At 35.4% G+C, this 20,327-nt stretch overlaps 1 protein-coding gene across 5 annotated transcripts in view; it reads left to right on the top strand.

The window, feature by feature from the left end:
• RIC1 (RIC1 homolog, RAB6A GEF complex partner 1) overlaps positions 1-20,327 on the top strand; it is a 140,294-nt gene that overhangs the window by 61,546 nt on the left and 58,421 nt on the right. Inside the window, exon 1 of one of the 5 annotated variants that reach the window (XM_029204071.1) lies at positions 16,155-16,230. The exons of the other annotated variants lie outside the window; for them this stretch is intronic. Coding sequence (XP_029059904.1) covers positions 16,178-16,230 — 53 coding nt within the window. The 5' untranslated portion in view covers positions 16,155-16,177. Of the gene's footprint in view, positions 1-16,154; positions 16,231-20,327 lie in introns of those variants that run through there. 5 annotated transcript variants of the gene reach the window in all.

Here is a 20,327-nt window from a genome sequence, read left to right as displayed (position 1 = left end):
GGACATTCAGAATTACTATCAAAATACTCCAGATCTAGCATCCTTTAGTCTTTATTGGGGATGTATGAGCTAAGATCATGAGGGGAAGAGGTGAAGTGTCAGTAAGCTATACGTACTTTTTCCTGTACATTTTAGTATATGCATAGAAAAAATATGTATCCCAAACAGTGGGTTACCTCTTGATTAGAATTTGAGGGAACTTGGACTTTTGATCTTTAATCTGTGTTGTTCTGTATGTTTTGCATTGTTTTTTTTTTCCTTTTTTGTTATTTGCCTTACTTGTGAAACAAGAGAACATTTTATTGAAAGACCTTTTGAAATAAAAGAACATGTAATGTAATTTTCAAGTATTTCACCTTTTTAAAAAACGATCAAGCCATTAAAACTGGATAAAAATATAAATGAATTATTTATCACATTTCTAGATGATAGAAGACAGAGGTTATTAGTTATATAAGTAATTAAAGGGAAAATAGATTACATTATATGAAAGTTTAAATTTCTGAAAATTAACAACAACAACAAAAAGACCAACATTAAAAGGGCAGATAACAAACTGGGGGAAAATTTTGCAGTAAACAAGACCAAGGCTTACTATTTTTTATATGAAGGGGTCATATAAATTGCTAAGAAACACAAAGATTTCAAAAGATAAATAGGTAAAAGCAATCTCATAAGAGGAAATATCATCCATTTTAATTCTCAATTTAGACATACTCTGAAAGATTTCAAAAGATAAATAGGTAAAAACAATCTCATGAGAGGAACTATCTCCATTTTAATTCTCAATTTAGACACTCTCTTGTAAATAAAAAGCAATAAACAGAATCACCTGTACTTGATTACTTTTTATACTATTATAGGTGGGCAAGGGACTATTATAGGTGGGCAGGGGAGGGAAATAACATCTCTTGAAACAGTGAAAAATACAGTTTTCTTCCATTTGCCAACATGATTTACATATATTTAGAGTGTTTTGAAATAGTATTTTGAGACTCACTTTTTGTTTTCCAGAGGTTTTAAAAAGTTTCTTAACTTTTAATTCTAAGGCTCCAGGGGACACTGCTTACCTAAGTAGTAGTCCCAACAATGCATGAGCTATGCTGTGTTTGACTGTATATGTTAAGCTAAAGAACTAAGTAAAGAGCATTATTGTTTTGTTTTGTTTTTAAACTTTGATGTTCTTCCACTGTGTTTAAGAGTTTGAGTTTCAATATGTGGGCTCAATAAAATGTGTATTGCCTTAGAGCAGCATAAATAGAAATTAAGGGGGGATATAGGCTTTGGTGTCAGATAGACCTGGAATTGAATGTTAGTTCTGCTGCTTTTCAGCTGTATGTCTCCTATCAAGTTAAAATACCTCTAAAAACCTGAGTTTCCTCATCTGTAGAATGAGATAACAGTAGTAATTATTTTATAGGATTAAATGAGACCATGCATATTAAATGTTTAGGTAAGTGCCTAGCTTGTGGAAAAATTAATAATGGACAGCTGCTATTATTATTAATATATTTTTCCCTCATCAAATTTTTACTTTATTTCTAATGTTTTAAGTGATTATATATATAAAGTGATTTTATACATTATATAAATTGTATATATTATATATATTTTTTGTTTTTAACTTGATAATATACTTTTTTCAGAGTTTAACTTCTAGTAACTTACATAAAATCAAACAAAATCTCTTATATGGAAACAGTTTCGCAGAGCAGATTAGAATCAGCCTATTATGCATTTGTTTGCTAGACTACTTTCTAGTTCGGTTTTTTAGTCTAGTAAGTTTCTTAGTTTTTCTGTAGAACCTGTTTATAAAATGGGAATAAAAATATTTTCTTCAGTTGTTTGGAGGGTTATGTGAGTTTAGGTTTTTAAAACCTGATTTGAGGAGAGTTTTTTTAAAAATTTAGTTTTTATTGGGTGTAAGATAAGCTCAAGGATGTATTATACAATATAGAATGTAGCCAATATTTTGTAATAACTGTAAATGGAAAGTAACCTTTAAAAATTGTATAAAAATTTTTAAAAACTAAAAAAATTTAGTTTTGAGAGTGTATCATCATCATCTGTGCCATTGTAAACACTTATGCAATTCAAGACACTGTTCTAAGCACTTTTTCAAACTAACTTAATCCCTGTAGCAACCTGATGAGGTAGTTATGTACAGTAACTATACAAACTGCAGCACAGAGACGGCTAAGTAACTCACCCATAGTCATACACTAGTAAGTGACACAGTCAGGATCTAAACATAAGTGTTGTAGCTTCAAAATCTGTGTATTTAAATTAACCACCAATACTACACTTCAACCCCGTGTGTCCATCTAGCCATCTACTACTTTGGGTTTTATTTGGGGAGTTAGGGAACCAAAAATGGATAAATGATCTGGAGTGGTTTATAGTAGTCCTGAGGAATAGAGACAGCATAATTGAGGCCAGTGGTTAGTCATCCTCTTCACAGTTTTAGAAACACTCTTGTCTCTTGCTTCTCTTCTCTAAATCTTATAAGTTCCTCCCATGAGTTTTTCTATAGTATCTCAACTTCCTTGTATTATGTGACAGCATCTTAACCTCAGACTGCCTCTTTTCCCATAGTGCTTCATCTTAGAACAGGTCAGATGCCCCCATAATCTTTCAGGGTTTCCACATAGTGTTGTTTCCAACATCATTCCTGTTGATGGTGGGAGTCAGGCTTCAGCAATGGTTACAGTCTTATATTAAATGACTCTTTATGCCTCAAAGGTCATTTAGGTCATTTATTGTTTGATTAATGAATTTTCCATTTCTTTCATCCTTTGCATCTTTATAAATTCCATTCTATATTAAAATATTCCTTCATATTGGTTACACAGGCCAATAGATGGACTTATCCATTGAAGGTCGTCTTGATGGCTTTTTATTTCATGTCTTGTAACTTACAGTGCAATTAATGAAGGAAACTGTCAGGGATAAATCAGAAATAATTTGTGTTAAGCTTTAGAATATGTTCATGTGTTTATGTTTAAATATGAGTTTGGTAGATCTTGAAACTGCAAATCATATTTAATTGCATAATGAAAATAATTTCAACAAACATTTCATCATTATGTATACTACTTTGAGAGCAGAGATTTTTTTCTCCTTATTCTTTCTATCTTTCCACCTTATTGAGACCAGCCTTACTGAGGTTAGTGTTCTTTTAAAAAGAAAAGTTACTGTACTAAAATTCAGTATATTTAATTATCAACTATTGAAGATGAAGATATTATCTTCTTCACTGAAAAAAATCACTCCAAAACAACTATCAAAATTCAGACGTCCCACTCCCTCCCCAAGGCCAATATTTTTACCATCTGTTATGAATTAGTGCTAGGTGGGAAGCAAGAAGAGAATAATTAGTTGAAGTTAGCAATTTCTAACTTCAACACAACTTGCTTTTTCAAAAATCCTGCTTCTTGGGAACTATACTCAATATGTTATAATAACCTATAAGAGAAAAAAATCTGAAAAATAACATATATATGATATATATACACACATATATATTATATATACAGCTGAATCACTTTGCTGTACACCTGAAACTAGCATAACATTGTAAGTCAATTATACTTCAATAAAATAAATCTTCTTGCAGGAGAAACCTGCAAGGAAGGGGATATAAACATTTACTCAGTTACATCAAAGAGAATAAAAGAGGTTTGAATTACTTACAGATGTGAAAGATTCCCCTCAACATTTGTTTTTTTCTTTTTGCTAGTAAGTTTTGAGTGTTAGTTTTCTGGAGAATAAACTTTAACTGCTGTTTTCCTCTTAAGCTTCTATAGATTTAGAAAGTTATTTCTAACAATATATCTTGGTCTAAGTTCAGGTTTTGAACTTGACCAAAGTGTGTTAGTTATCCTAACATTTTTGATTCCCTTTGATCTTCTCAAAACGTTGCATGTGTAATTTGATTTCAATATGTATGTGTTCTGTAACAGTACATGTGTAACCTTTAGCTGTTCAACTTTGCGTCTTTTATGTATCCATTAGCTTACATTATAATTACATGAGCATTTACTAATAAGATTAATTAGCGTTATTCTATAAATTCTGGACAGTGAAAACCACTCCCTGTTGGCCACACTTCTAAGACTGGCACCTGAATTCAAAGAATCACAGAATTGTTAAGAGATCTGCCTGATTCATAGAGCCCTATGCATTGTTCTTATCAGACTCAAAGCTGTCTGATTTTGTGATAATGTAAATAAAAAGCTTTTTTTTTCTTTTTAAGAAAAATGATATAAAATGCCTGGTGATAAAGAGTACTACCTCTTTCAGAAAACTCTTCTGAAAAATTGTTGTCATCCATCCGTCCATTTAAGTATTAAATTTTGTCAGGCTCCAGGACTGTTTTAGATACTGGGATGCAGCAGAGGAAAAAGAAAAAAGAAGAAAAACAACAACAACAAGAAACTCTACTCATACAGCCTGCATTCTTGTAATAGATGGTGATAAATAAGTAAAATACATTACAAATTAGGTGATACATTCTATGGAGAAAAATAAAGCTGGGAAAGGGAATGGGAAGTGGGGAAACAACTTGAAATAGAGTGGTCAGGGTCTTTACTGAGAAGATGATGTTTTAAAAGTTCTCAATGAGATGAGGAAACAAAACATACACCCATGGCCAGAGCATTCTGGATTGGTGAGATTTAGAAGGTAAGAAAGTTAATAAGAAGAAATTACTGTGAATAAATCTTAGGTCTTATCTAATAACTTACAGTGAAAAAGTCAGAAGGGAGAAATTTTTTATTAAGTATAAAAAGAAAAATTACATTCTGCTTTTAAAATAACCTAATCCTGGGAAAGCCTACAGTTTATTCTCTTTTTTTGTAAATGGCACCATCATTTGAGCTTATTTATTCTTACCACTTAATAACTCCAACAGCCAGTCTATATCAAGTCCAGTATATTCTACCCTGTATCCCTCATGTACTTTCCCTTCTTCCTAATTCTCAGCAACACTACTTTAGTTTGGGTTTTGTCATTTTTCTCCTGGATTATTGCAATATCTTATTAATTAATCTTTTGTGGTTTTCCCCTAAGTGAATTTTTCTAACATAAAATTAACTTGCCATTTTTCTACAGTTTTTCAGTGGCTTTTCTTAGCTTTCAGGATTAATCGTGTTGCTTACTTTTTCTGAGTTTTATTTTACAAATCTGAAGAATGGAGTTAATATCCACTTCATGAAGATGTCATTAGGTTTAAATCAACACCTTAAATTACTCTATAGTACCTAAAATAATGCTTTACTGTTGCCTAGGATTTTGTTATGCGTTCTCTTGTATTCTACATGCTCTTACTGGCTTTAATTATCCAGTATATGTGGATGAGGTTCAGACGTTTCTGTAATATAGTACCACTTTCTTAAGCTTCTGGCCCACCTTTCTGGAACAAATCTATTTTGATGTCTCTAGGCAGCCTCAAACTCATCATGTGTAAACCTAACTCATTTCCTCTCTACCAAGCCAAACATGTTATTGCTTTTCTAAAATTTATTGCCATTACCATGATCTTTTATACAGTGTGTGATGTTGAAAACCTTGGAATCTTTATTTCTTCATTTCTCTTCTTTGTTTGGTAATCAGATTGTATTGATTGATTACAACTCTCTAGTGCCTCTAAAATTTGCTAGTATGTATTTTACTCTCACTTGTCATATTAAGGGTGTTCGTGGCCTCTCCTTGCCTATTGGAAAGCTTGTTTACTAACTCATTCTTGTCCTCTAGTCTCTTTCTCCTCCATACTGAAATCCATTCTTTGCACTGATAACCAGATTTATTCTTCAAAGCAGAGACTTGATGATGTGATTCTTGTCTCAGAAACTTTTTTTTAAAGTCTGGATTAACTTTGTTCTAAATAATTAACACCTGGATCTAAAGATACAAAAAAGCTAGCATTATACATCAGTACTTCCTGGAATATTATTTCAGAAAGATCATATCAGTAAATTTTTTTATTTCTAATTATTGTGGTAAAATACACAATGTAACATTTATCATCATAACTGTTTTAAAGTATATATAGTTGGCCCTTTAACAACACAGGTTTGAACTGTGCAGGTCCACTTATACATGGATTTTTTTCAGTAAATATGTACTGCAGGATTCTTGGTTGGTTGAATCCAAGGATGCAGAGCCACATACATGGAGGGCCAACTGTAAAGTTATGCACAGATTTTCAAGTGCATGGAGGTCTGCATCCCTGACCCACAGGTTGTTCAAGGTTTAACTGTACTTCATATAAGTGAAACCATACGATATTTATCTTTTGTGACTGACTTATTTCACTTAGCATAATGTCCTCAAGTTTGATTCATTTTGTAGCATATGTTAGACTTTCCTTCCTTTTAAAGGTTGAATAATATTCCACTGTATGTATATACCACATTCTATTGTGAATAATGCTGCTATGAACATGGGTATTCAAATGTCTCTTTGAGACCCTGATTTCAGTTCCTTTGGGTATATACCCCAAAGTAGAATTGCTGTATCTTATGGTAATTCTCTTTTTAATTTTTTGAGGAACTGCCATACTATTATCCTCAGGGGCTGTACCATTTTCTGTACTTCGTGCACAAGGACTCTAATTTCTCTACATTTTTGCCAACACTTATTGTTATATATGTATTTTTATAGTAACTTGTAGGTGTGAGGTGGTATCTCACTTTAGTTTTGATTTGCATTTCCCTAATGATTAGTGATGTTAGGTACTCTTCTAATGTGCTTATTGGCCGATTGTGTATCATTGGAGAAATGTCTGTTTTGAGTCCTCTGCCCCTTTTTGAATCAGGTTGTTTTGGTTTTTTGCTGTTGAGTTTTAGGAGTTCTCTATATATTCAGGGTATTAATTCCTTATCTCATAAACTTCTGTTGCTCTCCAGTCCCCACAAAATAAAGTCCAAGAGATCTGGCTTGGCATTTAGAACCTACTTTTCCCCTATCTCTAGCACACTGAACCCACACTTCCTATGTATTTTAATTCTGTTCATTTGCTATTTGCTTTACTTAGTATGCCTTCACCACTATCTTTTTTATGTAAGAAAGCTATCTCACTTGGTTTTCAAGCTCAGGTCAAATGGTTATAAAGCTAAGCTTTTGACCTCAACTCTCCTATCTTCCCTTGTACCCAAGAAATAGCTGATCCCTCATGTATAATCCCATGACACTTAAAAAAATTTACACTGGTAGTCCATGAATTTATTCTTATAAAAAAAAACAAGTACTATGTTGAGGTATGTTCCTGCTGTGCCTGCTTTCTGGAGAGTTTTTATTATAAATGGATGTTGAATTTTATCAAAAGCTTTTTCTGCATCTATTGACATGATCTGTGGTTTTTATTCTTCAGTTTGTTAATGTGATGTATCACATTGATTGATTTGTGGATATTGAAAAATCCTTGCATCTGTGGAATAAATCCCACTTGATCATGTTGTATGATCCTTTTAATGTATTGTTGGATTTGGTTTGCTAGTATTTTGTTGAGGATTTTTGCATCTGTGTTCATCAGTGATATTGGCCTATAATTTTCCTTTCTTGTGATATCTTTGTCTGGTTTTGGTATCAGGGCAATGATGGCCTCATAGAGTGAGTTTGGAAGTGTTCCTTCCTCTGCAATTTTTTGAAATAGTTTCAGAAGGATAGGTGTTAACTCTTCTCTAAATGTTTGGTAGAATTCACCTGTGAAGCCACCTGGTCCTGGAATTTCATTTTTTTGGGAGTTTTTAAATTACCGATTCAGTTTCAGTACTGGTGATTGGTCTGTTCATATTTTCTATTTCTTCTTGATTCAGTCTTGAGTGATTACACCTTTCTAAGAATTTGGCCATTTTTTCTAGGTTGTCCATTTTATTGGCATATAGTTGTTTGTAGTAGTCTCTTATTATCCTTTGTATTTCTGTGGTGTTGGTTGTAACTCCTCCTTTTTCATTCCTGATTTTATTGATTTGGGACCTATATTACAAACCAACAGCTAATATCATCCTCACCGGTGAAAAAGCTGAAAGCATTTCCTCTAAGACCAGGAACAAGACAAGGGTGCCCACAATTGCCACTTTTATTCAACATAGTATTGGAAGTCCTAGCCACGTCAATCAGAGAAGAAAAAGAAATAAAAGGAATCCAAATTGGAAAAGAAGTAAAGCTGTCACTGTTGGCAGGTGATATGATACTGTACATAGAAAATCCTAAAGATGCCACCAGAAGACTACCAGAGCTCATCAGTGAGTTCGGTAAGGTTGCACGACAGAAAAGTAATATACAGAAATCTGTTGCATTTCTATACACTAACAGTGAACTATCAGAAATTAAGGAAACAATCTGATTCACCTTCACATCAAAATGAACAAAATACCTAGAAATAAACCTACCTGAGGAGGCAAAAGACCTGTAGTCAGAAAACTGTAAGATACTGATGAAAGAAATGGAAGATGAGTCAGATGGAAAGATATACCATGTTCTTGGATTGGAATAATCAATATTGTTAAAATGACCATACTACCGAAGGCAATCTACAGATTCAGTTCAATCCCTATCAGAATACCAATGGCATTTTCCACAGAAGTAGAACAAATAATTTTAAAATTCGTATGGAAATGCAGAAGACTCCAAATAGCTAAAACAATCTAGAGAAGGAAGAACAAAGCTGGAAGAATCACATTCCCTGTCTTCAGACTATACTACAAAGCTACAGTAATCAAAACAGTATGGTACTGGCACAAAAACAGACACATAGATCAATGGAACAGGATAGAGAGCCCAGAAATAAATCCACACACTTATACTCAATTAATCTGACAAAGGAGGCAAGAATATACAATGGAGAAAAGACATTCTCTTCAGTAAGTGGTGCTGGGTAAGCTGGACAGCTGCATGTTAAAGAATGAAATTAGAACATTCTCCAACACCATGTATAAAAATAAACTCAAAATGGATCAAAGACCTAAATGTAAGACTGTATACTATAAAACTCCTAGAGGAAAACGTAGGCAGAACACTCTGACATAAATCACAGCAATATTTTTTTGGATCCGTTTCCTAAAGCAAAGGAAACAAAAGCAAAAATAAACAAATGGGACCTAATTAAACCTAAAAGCTTCTGCACAGCAAGGTGCAGGAGTAAAGACGTAGACGTAAAGAATGGACTTGAGGACATGGGGAGGAAGAAGGGTAAGCTGGGACGAAGTGAGAGAGTGGCATGGACATATATATACTACCAAATGTAAAATAGATAGCTAGTGGGAAGCAGCCACATAGCACAGGGAGATCAGCTCAGTACTTTGTGACCACCTAGATGGGTGGGATAGGGAAGGTGGGAGGGAGATGCAAGAGGAAGGAGATATGGGGATATATGTATATGTATATCGGATTCACTTTGTTATAAAGCAGAAACTAACACACCATTGTAAAGCAATTATACTCCAATAAGGATGTTAAAAAAAATAAAAGCTTTCTGCGCAGCAAGGGAAACCATTGACAAAACAAAAAGACAACCTACTGAATGGGAGAAAATATTTGCAAACAATATGACCGATAAGGGATTAATATTCAACATACATTAACAGCTCGTATAACTCAACATCAAAAAAACAAACAACCCAATTAAAAAACGGGCAGAAGATCTGAATAGACATTTTTCTGAAGAGGAAATGCAGATGGTCAATGGGCACATGTAAAGAGGCTCAACATTGCTAATTATCAGGGAAATGCAAATCAGAACCACAATGAGATATCACCTCACGCCTGTCAGAATGGCCATCATAAAAAAGAACATGAATAACAAGTCTTGTCAAGGATGTGGAGAAAAGGGAAGTCTCGTGCACTGTTGGTGTGACTGTAAATCAGTGGAGTCACTGTGGAAAACCATATTTTTAGTCAAAAGACTAAAAATAGAACTACCATATGACTTAGCAATTCTACTCCTGGGTATATGTCCAAAAAAACCCCTAAAAACACTAATTTGAACAGATACATGCACCCCAGTATTCCTAGCAGCATTATTTGCAATTGTCAAGATATGGAAGCAACCTAAGTGTCTATCAACAGATGAATGGATAAAGAAGAAGTGGTGTATATATATATACAATGGAATGCTACTCAGCCATAAAAAGGAATGAAATTTTGCCATTTGCAGCACCATGGATGGACTTGGAGGGCATTATGCTAAGTGAAATAAGCCAGACAGAGAAAGACAAATACTGTATATCACTTCTATGTGGAATCTAAAAAATAAAACAAACGAGTGAATATAACAAAAGAGAAGTAGACTCACAGATACAGAGAACAAGCTAGTGGTTACCATCGAGGGGAGAGGCAATACAGGGGTGAGAGAGTAGTAGATACAAACTATTGAGTGTAAGATAGGCTGCAAGGATGTATTGTACAACACAGGGGATGTATCCAATATTTTGTAACAACTGTAAATAGAGTGTAACCTTTAAAAATTGTATTAAAAAGCACACAGATAGTGAGAGACATACAAAAAGTAAAAAGTGAAATTGTGAACCTTGTCTGCTTTTTCAGATTCCAGTCTCATTTCACTCTCCAGTTAGCTTTATATCTTTTGAGTAAATAAATACCTAAGAGTTGAGTTGCTGGGGCATATCACATGTCTAGTGATTTTAGGTTGGATCATGGACATTGTATTAGGTATCAAATGTCTGATTTTCATTCTTTTGCTTTAAAGAATGTTGAGGTTTGTTTTGGATGGCAGTTAAGTTGGAGAGCTTCTTGATCCTTTTGAAGCTTGTTTATGTATTTTTAGGGTAGGTTCAACCTTTACTGTAGACTAGCTTAGCCCTTCTGAGCTCTCTGCTAATGTCCTGGGTCTTTAATGAGGTCTCTTTTATGTGGTCAGAACTGGAATGTCTCTCAGCCCTATATGAACGGTACAGCTTAAAACTCTGGTAGTTATTCTTTGGCTGACCTTGTGGGGTTTCACCATATATATGCATAGCTTAGTATTCAGCAAGACTTAAGGGGAATCCCTTAAGCTCTAGGTTTCTAGAGCTCTTTCTCTGTATCTCTCACCTCTCTTGTACTCTGTTCCACAAATAGCTGCTTCTGCTTCCCTGAACTTTTATCTTTTTCTCCTCAGCTTAACAAGACTGCCATATTATGCTTGTGTCTTCCCACCATACATGGTAGTCTAGAAAGTGACTTCTATCAGAAAACCTTGTTTGTCTCCCTTCACTCAGGATTATAGTCCTGTTCTGCCTGTTATGCAGTGTCTGAATATGGTTGTTTTATATATTTTGCCCAGTTTTTTTTAAATTTTGTTTCTGGAGGGCTAATTTGGCACCAGTTTGCTGTTAGTATAATAATAACGTGACTGATGACCACCTATGTGTCCATCAGTCAGCTTGAACAATTTTCAGTCTTTTTTCACTGAGTATGTTTTAGCACATTCAAGATATTATCATTTTATTTCATGCCCAAATACTTTCATCATTGATATTCTGGTAACAATAAGGTTAACTGAAAATGATGAAACAGGAGGTATGGAGTTTGATGAAAGAAACCATCCTGAGCCTTTCCAGAACTATGGTTGGAGAACCAAAGCCTTTTGGTCCAGAATTCACCTAGGATTGCCAGAACTTCCTGGATCAAGCCTAATACATTCCAGAATCATTTTAAAATCTGATAACCTGAGCTCTAAGAGAGTAGATCTTGAAAGTTCTTATCACAAGGGGAAAAAAATTGTAACTGTGAGGTGTTGGATGTTAACTAATCTTATTGTGGTATTCATTTTACAGCGTATACATATTGCAAAACATTTTGTTGTGCACCTTAAACTCATACAGTGTTCTATGTCAATTACACCTCAAGAAACTGGAAAAAAAAATGTGAAAATCTGGAATGAGATTTTTTTCCATCATCATCAAACACTTACTGTATGCTTTACTGTCATTTGTAAGGCACTAGCTATTCTGTTGCTGAAAAGGTATAAGATGCTAATGAAGAGAGACATATTTTTTTTCTGAGAGACATTTAAAATTAATGGCAATATGCAATGGCAAATGCCAAGTGAATGAACATCCCTAAAGGTGTTAGTAGCATTTCAGGGGAAAATGCTTGAGTTGTCAGGGAAAGGTTTGTAGATAAGGAGATTTGAGCTATACTTGGAAGGAAAGATAGGCCTTAGGGTAAGTTATGTTGCTAGGAGAAACACTGTATAGTTAGCTATACTTCTGAAATTCCTATCCGATGTCCCTGTGTTGTGCGCTGCCCGCCCCACCCCCAGCACCACCAAATCTATCAGGTTATCTGCTATGTTACTGGCACTTAAAGTATTTGAGATGTCCTGCACACTGGACTTTGTTGAAATCAATGCCTGTTGAATTTAACTGCATAGTGACAGTTTTCTGTATCATCTTGTTTAGCCCTCCAGAGCATACTTGACATATATATTAAAGGCAGTTTTTTCTCTTTTTTTTTTTTTTTTGTGGTACGCGGGCCTCTCACTGTTGTGGCCTCTCCCGTTGCGGAGCACAGGCTCCCCGGACGTGCAGGCTCAGCGGCCATGGCTCACGGGCCTAGCCGCTCCGCGGCATGTGGGATCTTCCCAGACTGGGGCGCGAACCCGTGTCCCCTGCATCGGCAGGCGGACTCTCAACCACTGCGCCACCAGGGAAGCCCAATTTTTTCTCTTTTAAGACTTATTTGTAATTTTTATGATACGTTTTTGAGTACTGTAGTTTGCTTTTTATTTTTATCAATTTAGTGGGAAACTACTCCCTTCTCAAGGCTATGGGAAGTTTGACTAGTAGTTGACCTACCCCTCATTTCATTTTTCATTGCCCTTTGGGGGCTGTTCATTGACATGAATGCATTGCATTCATTAGAATGGAAAGCTAGGAAACTTTATTTAAAAAATAAATTTATTTTTACTTTTGGCTGTGTTGGGTCTTCATTGCTGTGCGTGGCTTTCTCTAGTTAACGGTGAGCGGGGGCTACTCTTCGTTGCAGTGCACGGGCTTCTCATTGTGGTGTCTTCTCGTTGCGGAGCATGGGCTCTAGGCGCGTGGGCTTCAGTAGTTGTGGCATGCGGGCTCAGTAGTCGTGACTCTCAGGCTTTAGAGCGCAGGCTCAGTAGTTGTGGCGCACAGGCTTAGTTGCTCTGCGGCATACGGGATCTTCCTGGACCAGGGCTTGAACCCGTGCCCCCTCTGTTGGCAGGTGGATTCTTAACCACTGGCACCACCAGGGAAGCATGGAAACTGCTTTTAATTCATGAAAAATACATCCATAAAACAAAACTCTTAAACTAGCTTAATTTCATTTTCCCTACTTTCTTATGATATTGGACTCAATATTACTACCTCTGATAAATATATAGTAGTTTAGAGATGTGGAGAAGAGAATGGCATTTGAAATTAGAGCCACATGGGTTTCAGTCTGGGCTGTACATTTTATAGGCAATAACTTTGGAAAAGCTGCTTGTTCAGTTACTTTCTATGTTTTTGCGCATCTATAAATGAGAACAATGAGTTAGTACGTTCTTAGTAAGTTGCAGTTGTTGTTGTCTAGGTTGCCTTTTGAATTATTAAACATAATCTGCTTCCACTGGATATTTAAGACAATTTGTGTGTGTTCAGGAAAGAAGGAAATTCAAGTTCACTAAATATATGGATTCTCTTATAATCCATTTATTTCTCTAAGGTCAGTAGTAATGTCCCCTCTTTCATTTCTGATTTTAGTGAGTTGAGTCTTCCTTTCTTTTTTCCTTAGGTTTTTCAATTTTGTTGTTGTTTTCAAAGAACTACCTTTGCTTTGCTTGATTTTCTCTATTGTTTTCCCATTCTCTGTTTTTTGTTAAATCCACTCCAGTCTTCATTATATCCTTCCTTCTGCTAGTTTTGAGTTAAGTTTGCTCTTTTTCTAGATCCTTTTAAGGTGTAAAGTTAGGTTATGGATTTGAGATTTTTCTGCTTTTTTGGTGCAAGCATTTTAGCTGTAAATTTTCCTCTCATCACTGCATTCACTGCCTCCTATGGTGTTGTGTTTTCATTTTCATTAGTCTCAAAGTATTTTCTAATTTTCCTTTTGGTCTTTTCTTTGACCTATCGGCTATCTCAGAGGTGTCGTTTAATTTCCACATATTTGTGAATTTTCTAGTTTTCCTTCTGTGATTGCTATCTAGTTTCATTTCATTGTGGTCAGAGAAGATAATTTCAATCTTTTTAAATTTATTGAGGCATTTTGGTGGCCTAACATGTTCTATCCTAGAGAATGTTTCACGTACATTTGCGAAGGAATGTGTATTCTGCTGTTACTGGGTAGAGTTTGGTATACATCTTAGGTCTGAGTGGTTTATAATGTTCAGACTCTCTGTTTCCTTACTAATCTTCTGTGTAGTTGTTCTATGTATTATTGAAAGTGCGGTATTGTCCATTTGTTACTTTAGAACTATTGTCTAGTCATTACTTTAGAACTTTTTCTCCCTTCAGTTGCTTCATTATTTGCTTCAGTATTTGCTTCATGTGTTTTGGGGCTCTGTTGTTACATGTGTTATCTGTTTATAATTGTTATATCTTCTTGCTGGATTGACATTTTCATCAATATATAATGTCCTTTATCTCTTTTAACAATTTTTGATTTAAAGTATTTTGTCAAATATTACTGTAACCACTAAGCTCTTAGTTATACAATTTGCATGGAGTATCATTTTTCATCCTTTCACTTTCAACTTATTTGTTTCTTTTGATCTAAACTGAGTTTCTTATAGAAAACTTAGAAATGGAATTATGTGTTTTTTAATCTATTCTGACAATGTGTCTTTTAATTGAAGTGTTTAATCTATTTACATTTAAAATAATTGCTGATAAGGAAGAACTTCTGCCATTTTGCTGTTTGTTCTCTGTGTGTCGTATCTTTTTTGTTCCTCAGTTCCTTCATTACTGTCTTCTTTTGTGTTTAATTTTGATTCCTTTTTCATTTCCTTTTCTCTGTATATTTCAGGTTTCTTTAGTGGTTATCTTGGGATTACATAGCATCTTACACTTACAACAACCTAGATTGAATTAATAACAACTTGGTTTCAGTAACGAAACTATATTCCTCTACATCTTCATCCTTCCCCTTTTATGTTCTTACTGTCACACATTACATCATTATACATTTTGTGCCCATAATGTAGATTTAGAATTATCTTTTCATTCATTAGTCTTTAAAATCATATAGTTAAAAAGGTGGATTTCCAAATCAAAAATACAATATTGCTGGCTTTATATTCACCTATGTAGTTACCTTTACTGATGTTCTTTATTTTTTTCATATGGCTCTGGATTACTGTTTAGTGTTCTCTCATTTCAGCCTGAAGGACTCCCTTTAGTGTTTGTTGTAGTTCAGATCTGCTTGTGACAAAATCCCTCAAATTTTGTTTATCTGAAAATCTCTTAATTTCTCCTTTATTTTTGAAGGATAGTTTTTCTAGTTAAAGAATTCTTAGTTAACTTTTTTTTTTGTCTTCCGGCATTTGCGTTGTCATCCCACTGCCCCTGTCCTCCATGGTTTCTGATGAGAAATTGGCTGCTAATGTTATTGAGGATCCCTTGTATATGCTGCGTCACTTCTCTTGTTGCTTTCAAGGTTCTCTTTGTCTTTCAGTAGTTTGAATACGATGTATCTTGTATGGATCTTTTTGAATTCATCCTTCTTGGGAGTTTGCTAAGCTTCTTGGATGGTTAGATTCATGTTTCTGTTAGATTTGGGACATTTTCAACCATTATTTCTTCAAATATTCTTCCTACCTCTTCCTCTTGCCTTGCCTTTGGGACTCCCATTATATTTATGTTGGTATGTATGGTGGTATCCCACAGTCTCTTAAGCTGTGTTCATTTTTCTTCATTCTTTTTTCTTCCTGCTCCTCAGACTACATAGTTAATAAAATCACTCATGAATAATAACCACAAACTATTAATTTGTTGGGTTTTACTGGACCACAGTCTAACAACTCTCAGTTATTTGATGTGGTATACAGTTGACCCTTGAACAACATGGGTTTGAACTGTGCAGCTCTGCTTATGCACGTTTTTTTTTTTTTAGTAAACGCAAATAGTACAACATGATGCACGGTTGGTAGAATCTGTGAACGCAGAACCACAGATAAAGAGGACTGACTGTGGGACTTGAGCATCAGCGGATTTTGGTATGCATGGTGGGTCCTGGAAACAGTCCCCTGCACACACCAAGGGACAGCTGTACTGTGTAAGTCAGCATAGGCTAAGTCCCTGCGGTAGAGGATAAAAGCAGAGCATTGTGTACCAAGTGTTGGCTCGTTAAAGTCTCTGCCCAGAAATGACCCAAGTCACTTCCCCTTGTGTTTTATAGGCCAAAGTAAGTCACATGGCCATACCTAATTTTAAGTGGTGAGGAAAGCACAGTTCTCTATGTACCCCAGAATGAAGAATATATTATGTTTCAATAGCTTGAATGACAACCAGGTATGCATACAGTGTCATTGTATGTGTCTGTCTCTGAGAAATCTGTGTTAATGACCGGGAACTATAATTCTCAATATGCTTTTCTCATATCCCTTCAGAAAAGATTATGATAAAATTGTCTGAAAAGACGTTTCTACTGCCACTGCTAGTAGATGCCTTTGTGTACTCTTATTAACACTCTCCTAATTAATTTACACACCACTCCCTCCCCACTCTATCACCAATCCATTCTTTAGCATTCATTGTAATATTTCTTTGTGTACACAAAGGTTATTATTAGTCTCTTTAACTCTACTAGTTTTCAGTTTAACTCCTTCACTTACTAGCTCTGTGACCATAAACAAAATTCTTAATAATAAACTGAAGCTTCAGTTTCTTTTCTGGAAAAATACAGATGATAATGCCTGACTCCTAAGATTGTAATCAATCAGTTGACATAATGTGTGCAGAACGTTTTGTACACTCATACTTGGTAACTGCTCAGTTTATTGCTTTTTTTCCTCCTGGTATTCAGTGCTGTTCATAGTTTGGCTCTCCCTTACAAAAATCTGATGCAATACTCTCAAATTACTGTTGAACTATAAGTAATAATATTTTTGATCATAAAGTTAGATTTTTTTGTTAATGTAATTTTTAACAGTTTACTGCATTTTAGTATGTTTGGAGGAAGGGATGGAAATTATACTGTGAAGTTTATCTCCTAATTTTATAATGGAAGTCATTGAGAAGTCAGGATTTACTTAAATTTGCTATAAAATTCTTATCATAATACTTTTAGCTCTAATAAATGATAGTATTTATATAAAGGAAAATAGTTTCCAGTTTCAAGATGGGTAATGAGGTTTCCACCTTTTTCTTGAAAATCACCAACAGGACAAAAAGTTGAAATACTGTTTTCATCTTTAATGAGAGCTGGAGGTATCTCTAACCCATGACCTAAAAACTGGATGAGAAAAAATAAATGACTTAGGAAGAATATCAAACCTGAGTGCCTAACGTTACATATATGATATTGATGAAAAGCAAAACCCTAGAACCCTAGAATGTTTGATCTGCAAAACCCTAGAATGGCTCAGGTACTAGTACCACAGAATATAGGAGTGAACCAGGGGCCATAAATGGGGATTGTTTGAAAAATCTGAATAAGGAATAGGATTTCTATGTTCTCACCTCACAGGAGACAGGATGTCTGATTAAACCAGAGGGATTCCAGACACAGAGTAGGGCAAGGATGAGATGCTAAACTAAAGATGGGGATTAAGTGAAAGTTGTTGTACTGAACAGTAGGATGTCAAGCTTTCTTCCCCTGCTTGGCTCCAGACTTCTGGCTTCTGTACTTGATTGAGGGATTCTTCCTAGGGAAATTAAATCACTCCCGATGAATGACCCAATAGCCTCTCATATTGGAAGACCTCAAACAAAAATGCCTACCCTGAGGTCCACCAGTTGACAACCCGACTTGAACACATAGAGCTTATAATTAGTTTTTTCTCATTAACCTCTTGAACATGAAGAAATATGTTATCCATCTTAGGAAAGTTTCTGACGTAAAATAGAGACACACAACAGAAAAAAGGAAACTCAGAGGAAATAGGCAATACAGGGAACAAAAACACTTTGGGGAAATGAAAATTAACCACCTTAAACAGGTATTGCCTAATTTTAAAAAACTTGATGCTATAAGAAAAAAGGGGAGGTGGGTGTGAGAAAGTTCCTGGAATGAAAAGTATGATAGCAGAAATTAAAAATTCAATAAAAGCATTAAAAGAAACATTTGACAGACCCTCCCAGGATATAGAACAGTGGCAGAAGAAATGTCTTCAGACAACTTTATCATAGTCTTTTTTGAAGGGACAAACATTCATTCAAGTGTCATAATAAAATAGAGACATTTCAGAATTGAGAGTTCTAAGTTTACTTCTCATGCACCTTTCCAGGAAGCACCAAGAATATGTGAACCGAGGAAGATACAGGATCTATAAAATAAAGGGTTCAACATAGGAAAGAAGCAAAGAAATCATAAGGATGGTGACAAAGTAAATATCATGTTGATAGCTGTGCATTAGACTTAGTAGGGCAATGGGCATAAAGAGGGATGCCTCCAAGGGCGGGGGGCGGGGAATGGAAATGATAAGCTATGTAGCAGGTTTGACCACATAGAAGATTGTATTGAGAATTGTTTTGTCAGACCTATTAAGGAGTATGAGATGACTTAGGTATAAGTTTAAAGAAAAGCAAGCAGGGCTTCCCTGGTGGCGCAGTGGTTGAGAGTCTGCCTGCCGATGCAGGGGACACGGGTTCGTGCCCTGGTCCGGGAAGATCCCACATGCCGCGGAGTGGCTAGTCCTGTGAGCCATGGCCACTGAGCCTGCGCGTCCGGAGCCTGTGCTCTGTAACGGGGGAGGCCACAACAGTGAGAGGCCCGTGTACTGAAGAAAAAAAAAAAAGAAAACCAAGCAAATGAAAGCATGTGGACAATTACCAAGTTATTTAAGGAAAGATTACTGAACACTACTTGACCCAGAAGTGAAAAATATTTATGTAATCATCATAATGAAAACAGTTTGGTATAATTATGTTGGGAGGATGTGAAAAAATGGGTAAATGAGAATAAAAAGCTAATGTCTAAAATTAATGATGTTAAAGCAGTGTAAACACATGGTTTAAAAAATACGCAGGTAAATAGAAGAAGATAACAGCTCAAAGAATTCAAGCTGGTTGCCTCCTCACTGAAAGAAGACTACTTCAGTAGTTATTTTTGTTTGTCATAAGCCTTCTAGCACTGTTTGACTATTTATGTGTATGTATTACTTTGAATAATAACTTTAAAACTAGATGTACATGGAGAACATCTCAGAAAATTCATCACAGTGTTTTGTGTGGTTAGCAATTCAGATATGACTCCTGTAAACTAATAACTCATGATGTCCTTTTAAGGGCTGTCATATCAAACATACTAATTGAACATGAACATGTTTGGTTAAACATTAGCCAATTTAGCCATTCAGACACGTAGAAGGAATCAAATATTCCAGGTCATGGCAGTAGCAGAGCAGGATAGTAATAAAGCACCACCAGGTTTCTGTATGGAAAGTAATCTAAAACTAATAAGTAAGCATCTAAATAATTTTCTGAGCATCCAGATAATTTTCACAAAGCTAGGAACCTTAACTTGTTAGATTCTTCACACTTAGTTTTAATAGTATTGACAAATTGGTTTCTAGGATTGTAGGGGATGAGAAGGAAAGATGATGTAGGCAGGCTAATTGTTGCCTAGAGTAAGTGATAGCTGATAGTAAGAGAAGAGACAGATAGCTGTTAAATTCTAGCACAGGCATTGAGAAAGAGTGGTCCAATGCCATATGGATATAAAGATTCCAAAACAGCTTTATAGTCCTTTTGAGGGCTTGTATGTGACAGCTCAATTATGTTGGCATTGACCTAGCCACTCTAGTGCAGCCATTTAGTGCCAAGAGTTTTCGAATTTACCCATTTTGCCACTTAATGTGAAACATCTCCTAATTGCATCCCTGAATCTGACCTTGAGTCTGATACATACCTAAAGGGTAGGAATCAAGAATGAGGTGTGGAGCAAGGGAAGATGAAGTGACGATTTGGATCACTTCAGACATGCACTGTATAATAGAATGGTATATAAGGTTCGTAGTTGCTCAACTCAGAAAGGGCTGTCAGTCATTTTAAATGTGTGTTGGTTCCCTTGAGAATTAACTTCTATCTTTACTGTTTTTTTCCCTAAGATTCTTTGCTCCTCTCTCTCTTCTCCCTCCATTCCCACTCCCCCCAATATAAGTTACACTGGTCAGACACATTTATTTCTAATTGATAAATAGATATGTCTGC

This window comes from Monodon monoceros, unplaced genomic scaffold, assembly GCF_005190385.1.
Source record: "Monodon monoceros isolate NGI ecotype Baffin Bay Population unplaced genomic scaffold, NGI_Narwhal_1 Super_Scaffold_5, whole genome shotgun sequence".
NCBI classification, from domain to species: Eukaryota; Metazoa; Chordata; class Mammalia; order Artiodactyla; family Monodontidae; genus Monodon; species Monodon monoceros.
Note: the sequence above shows the minus strand (reverse complement) of the source record. Positions and strands in the feature narration are given on the sequence as shown.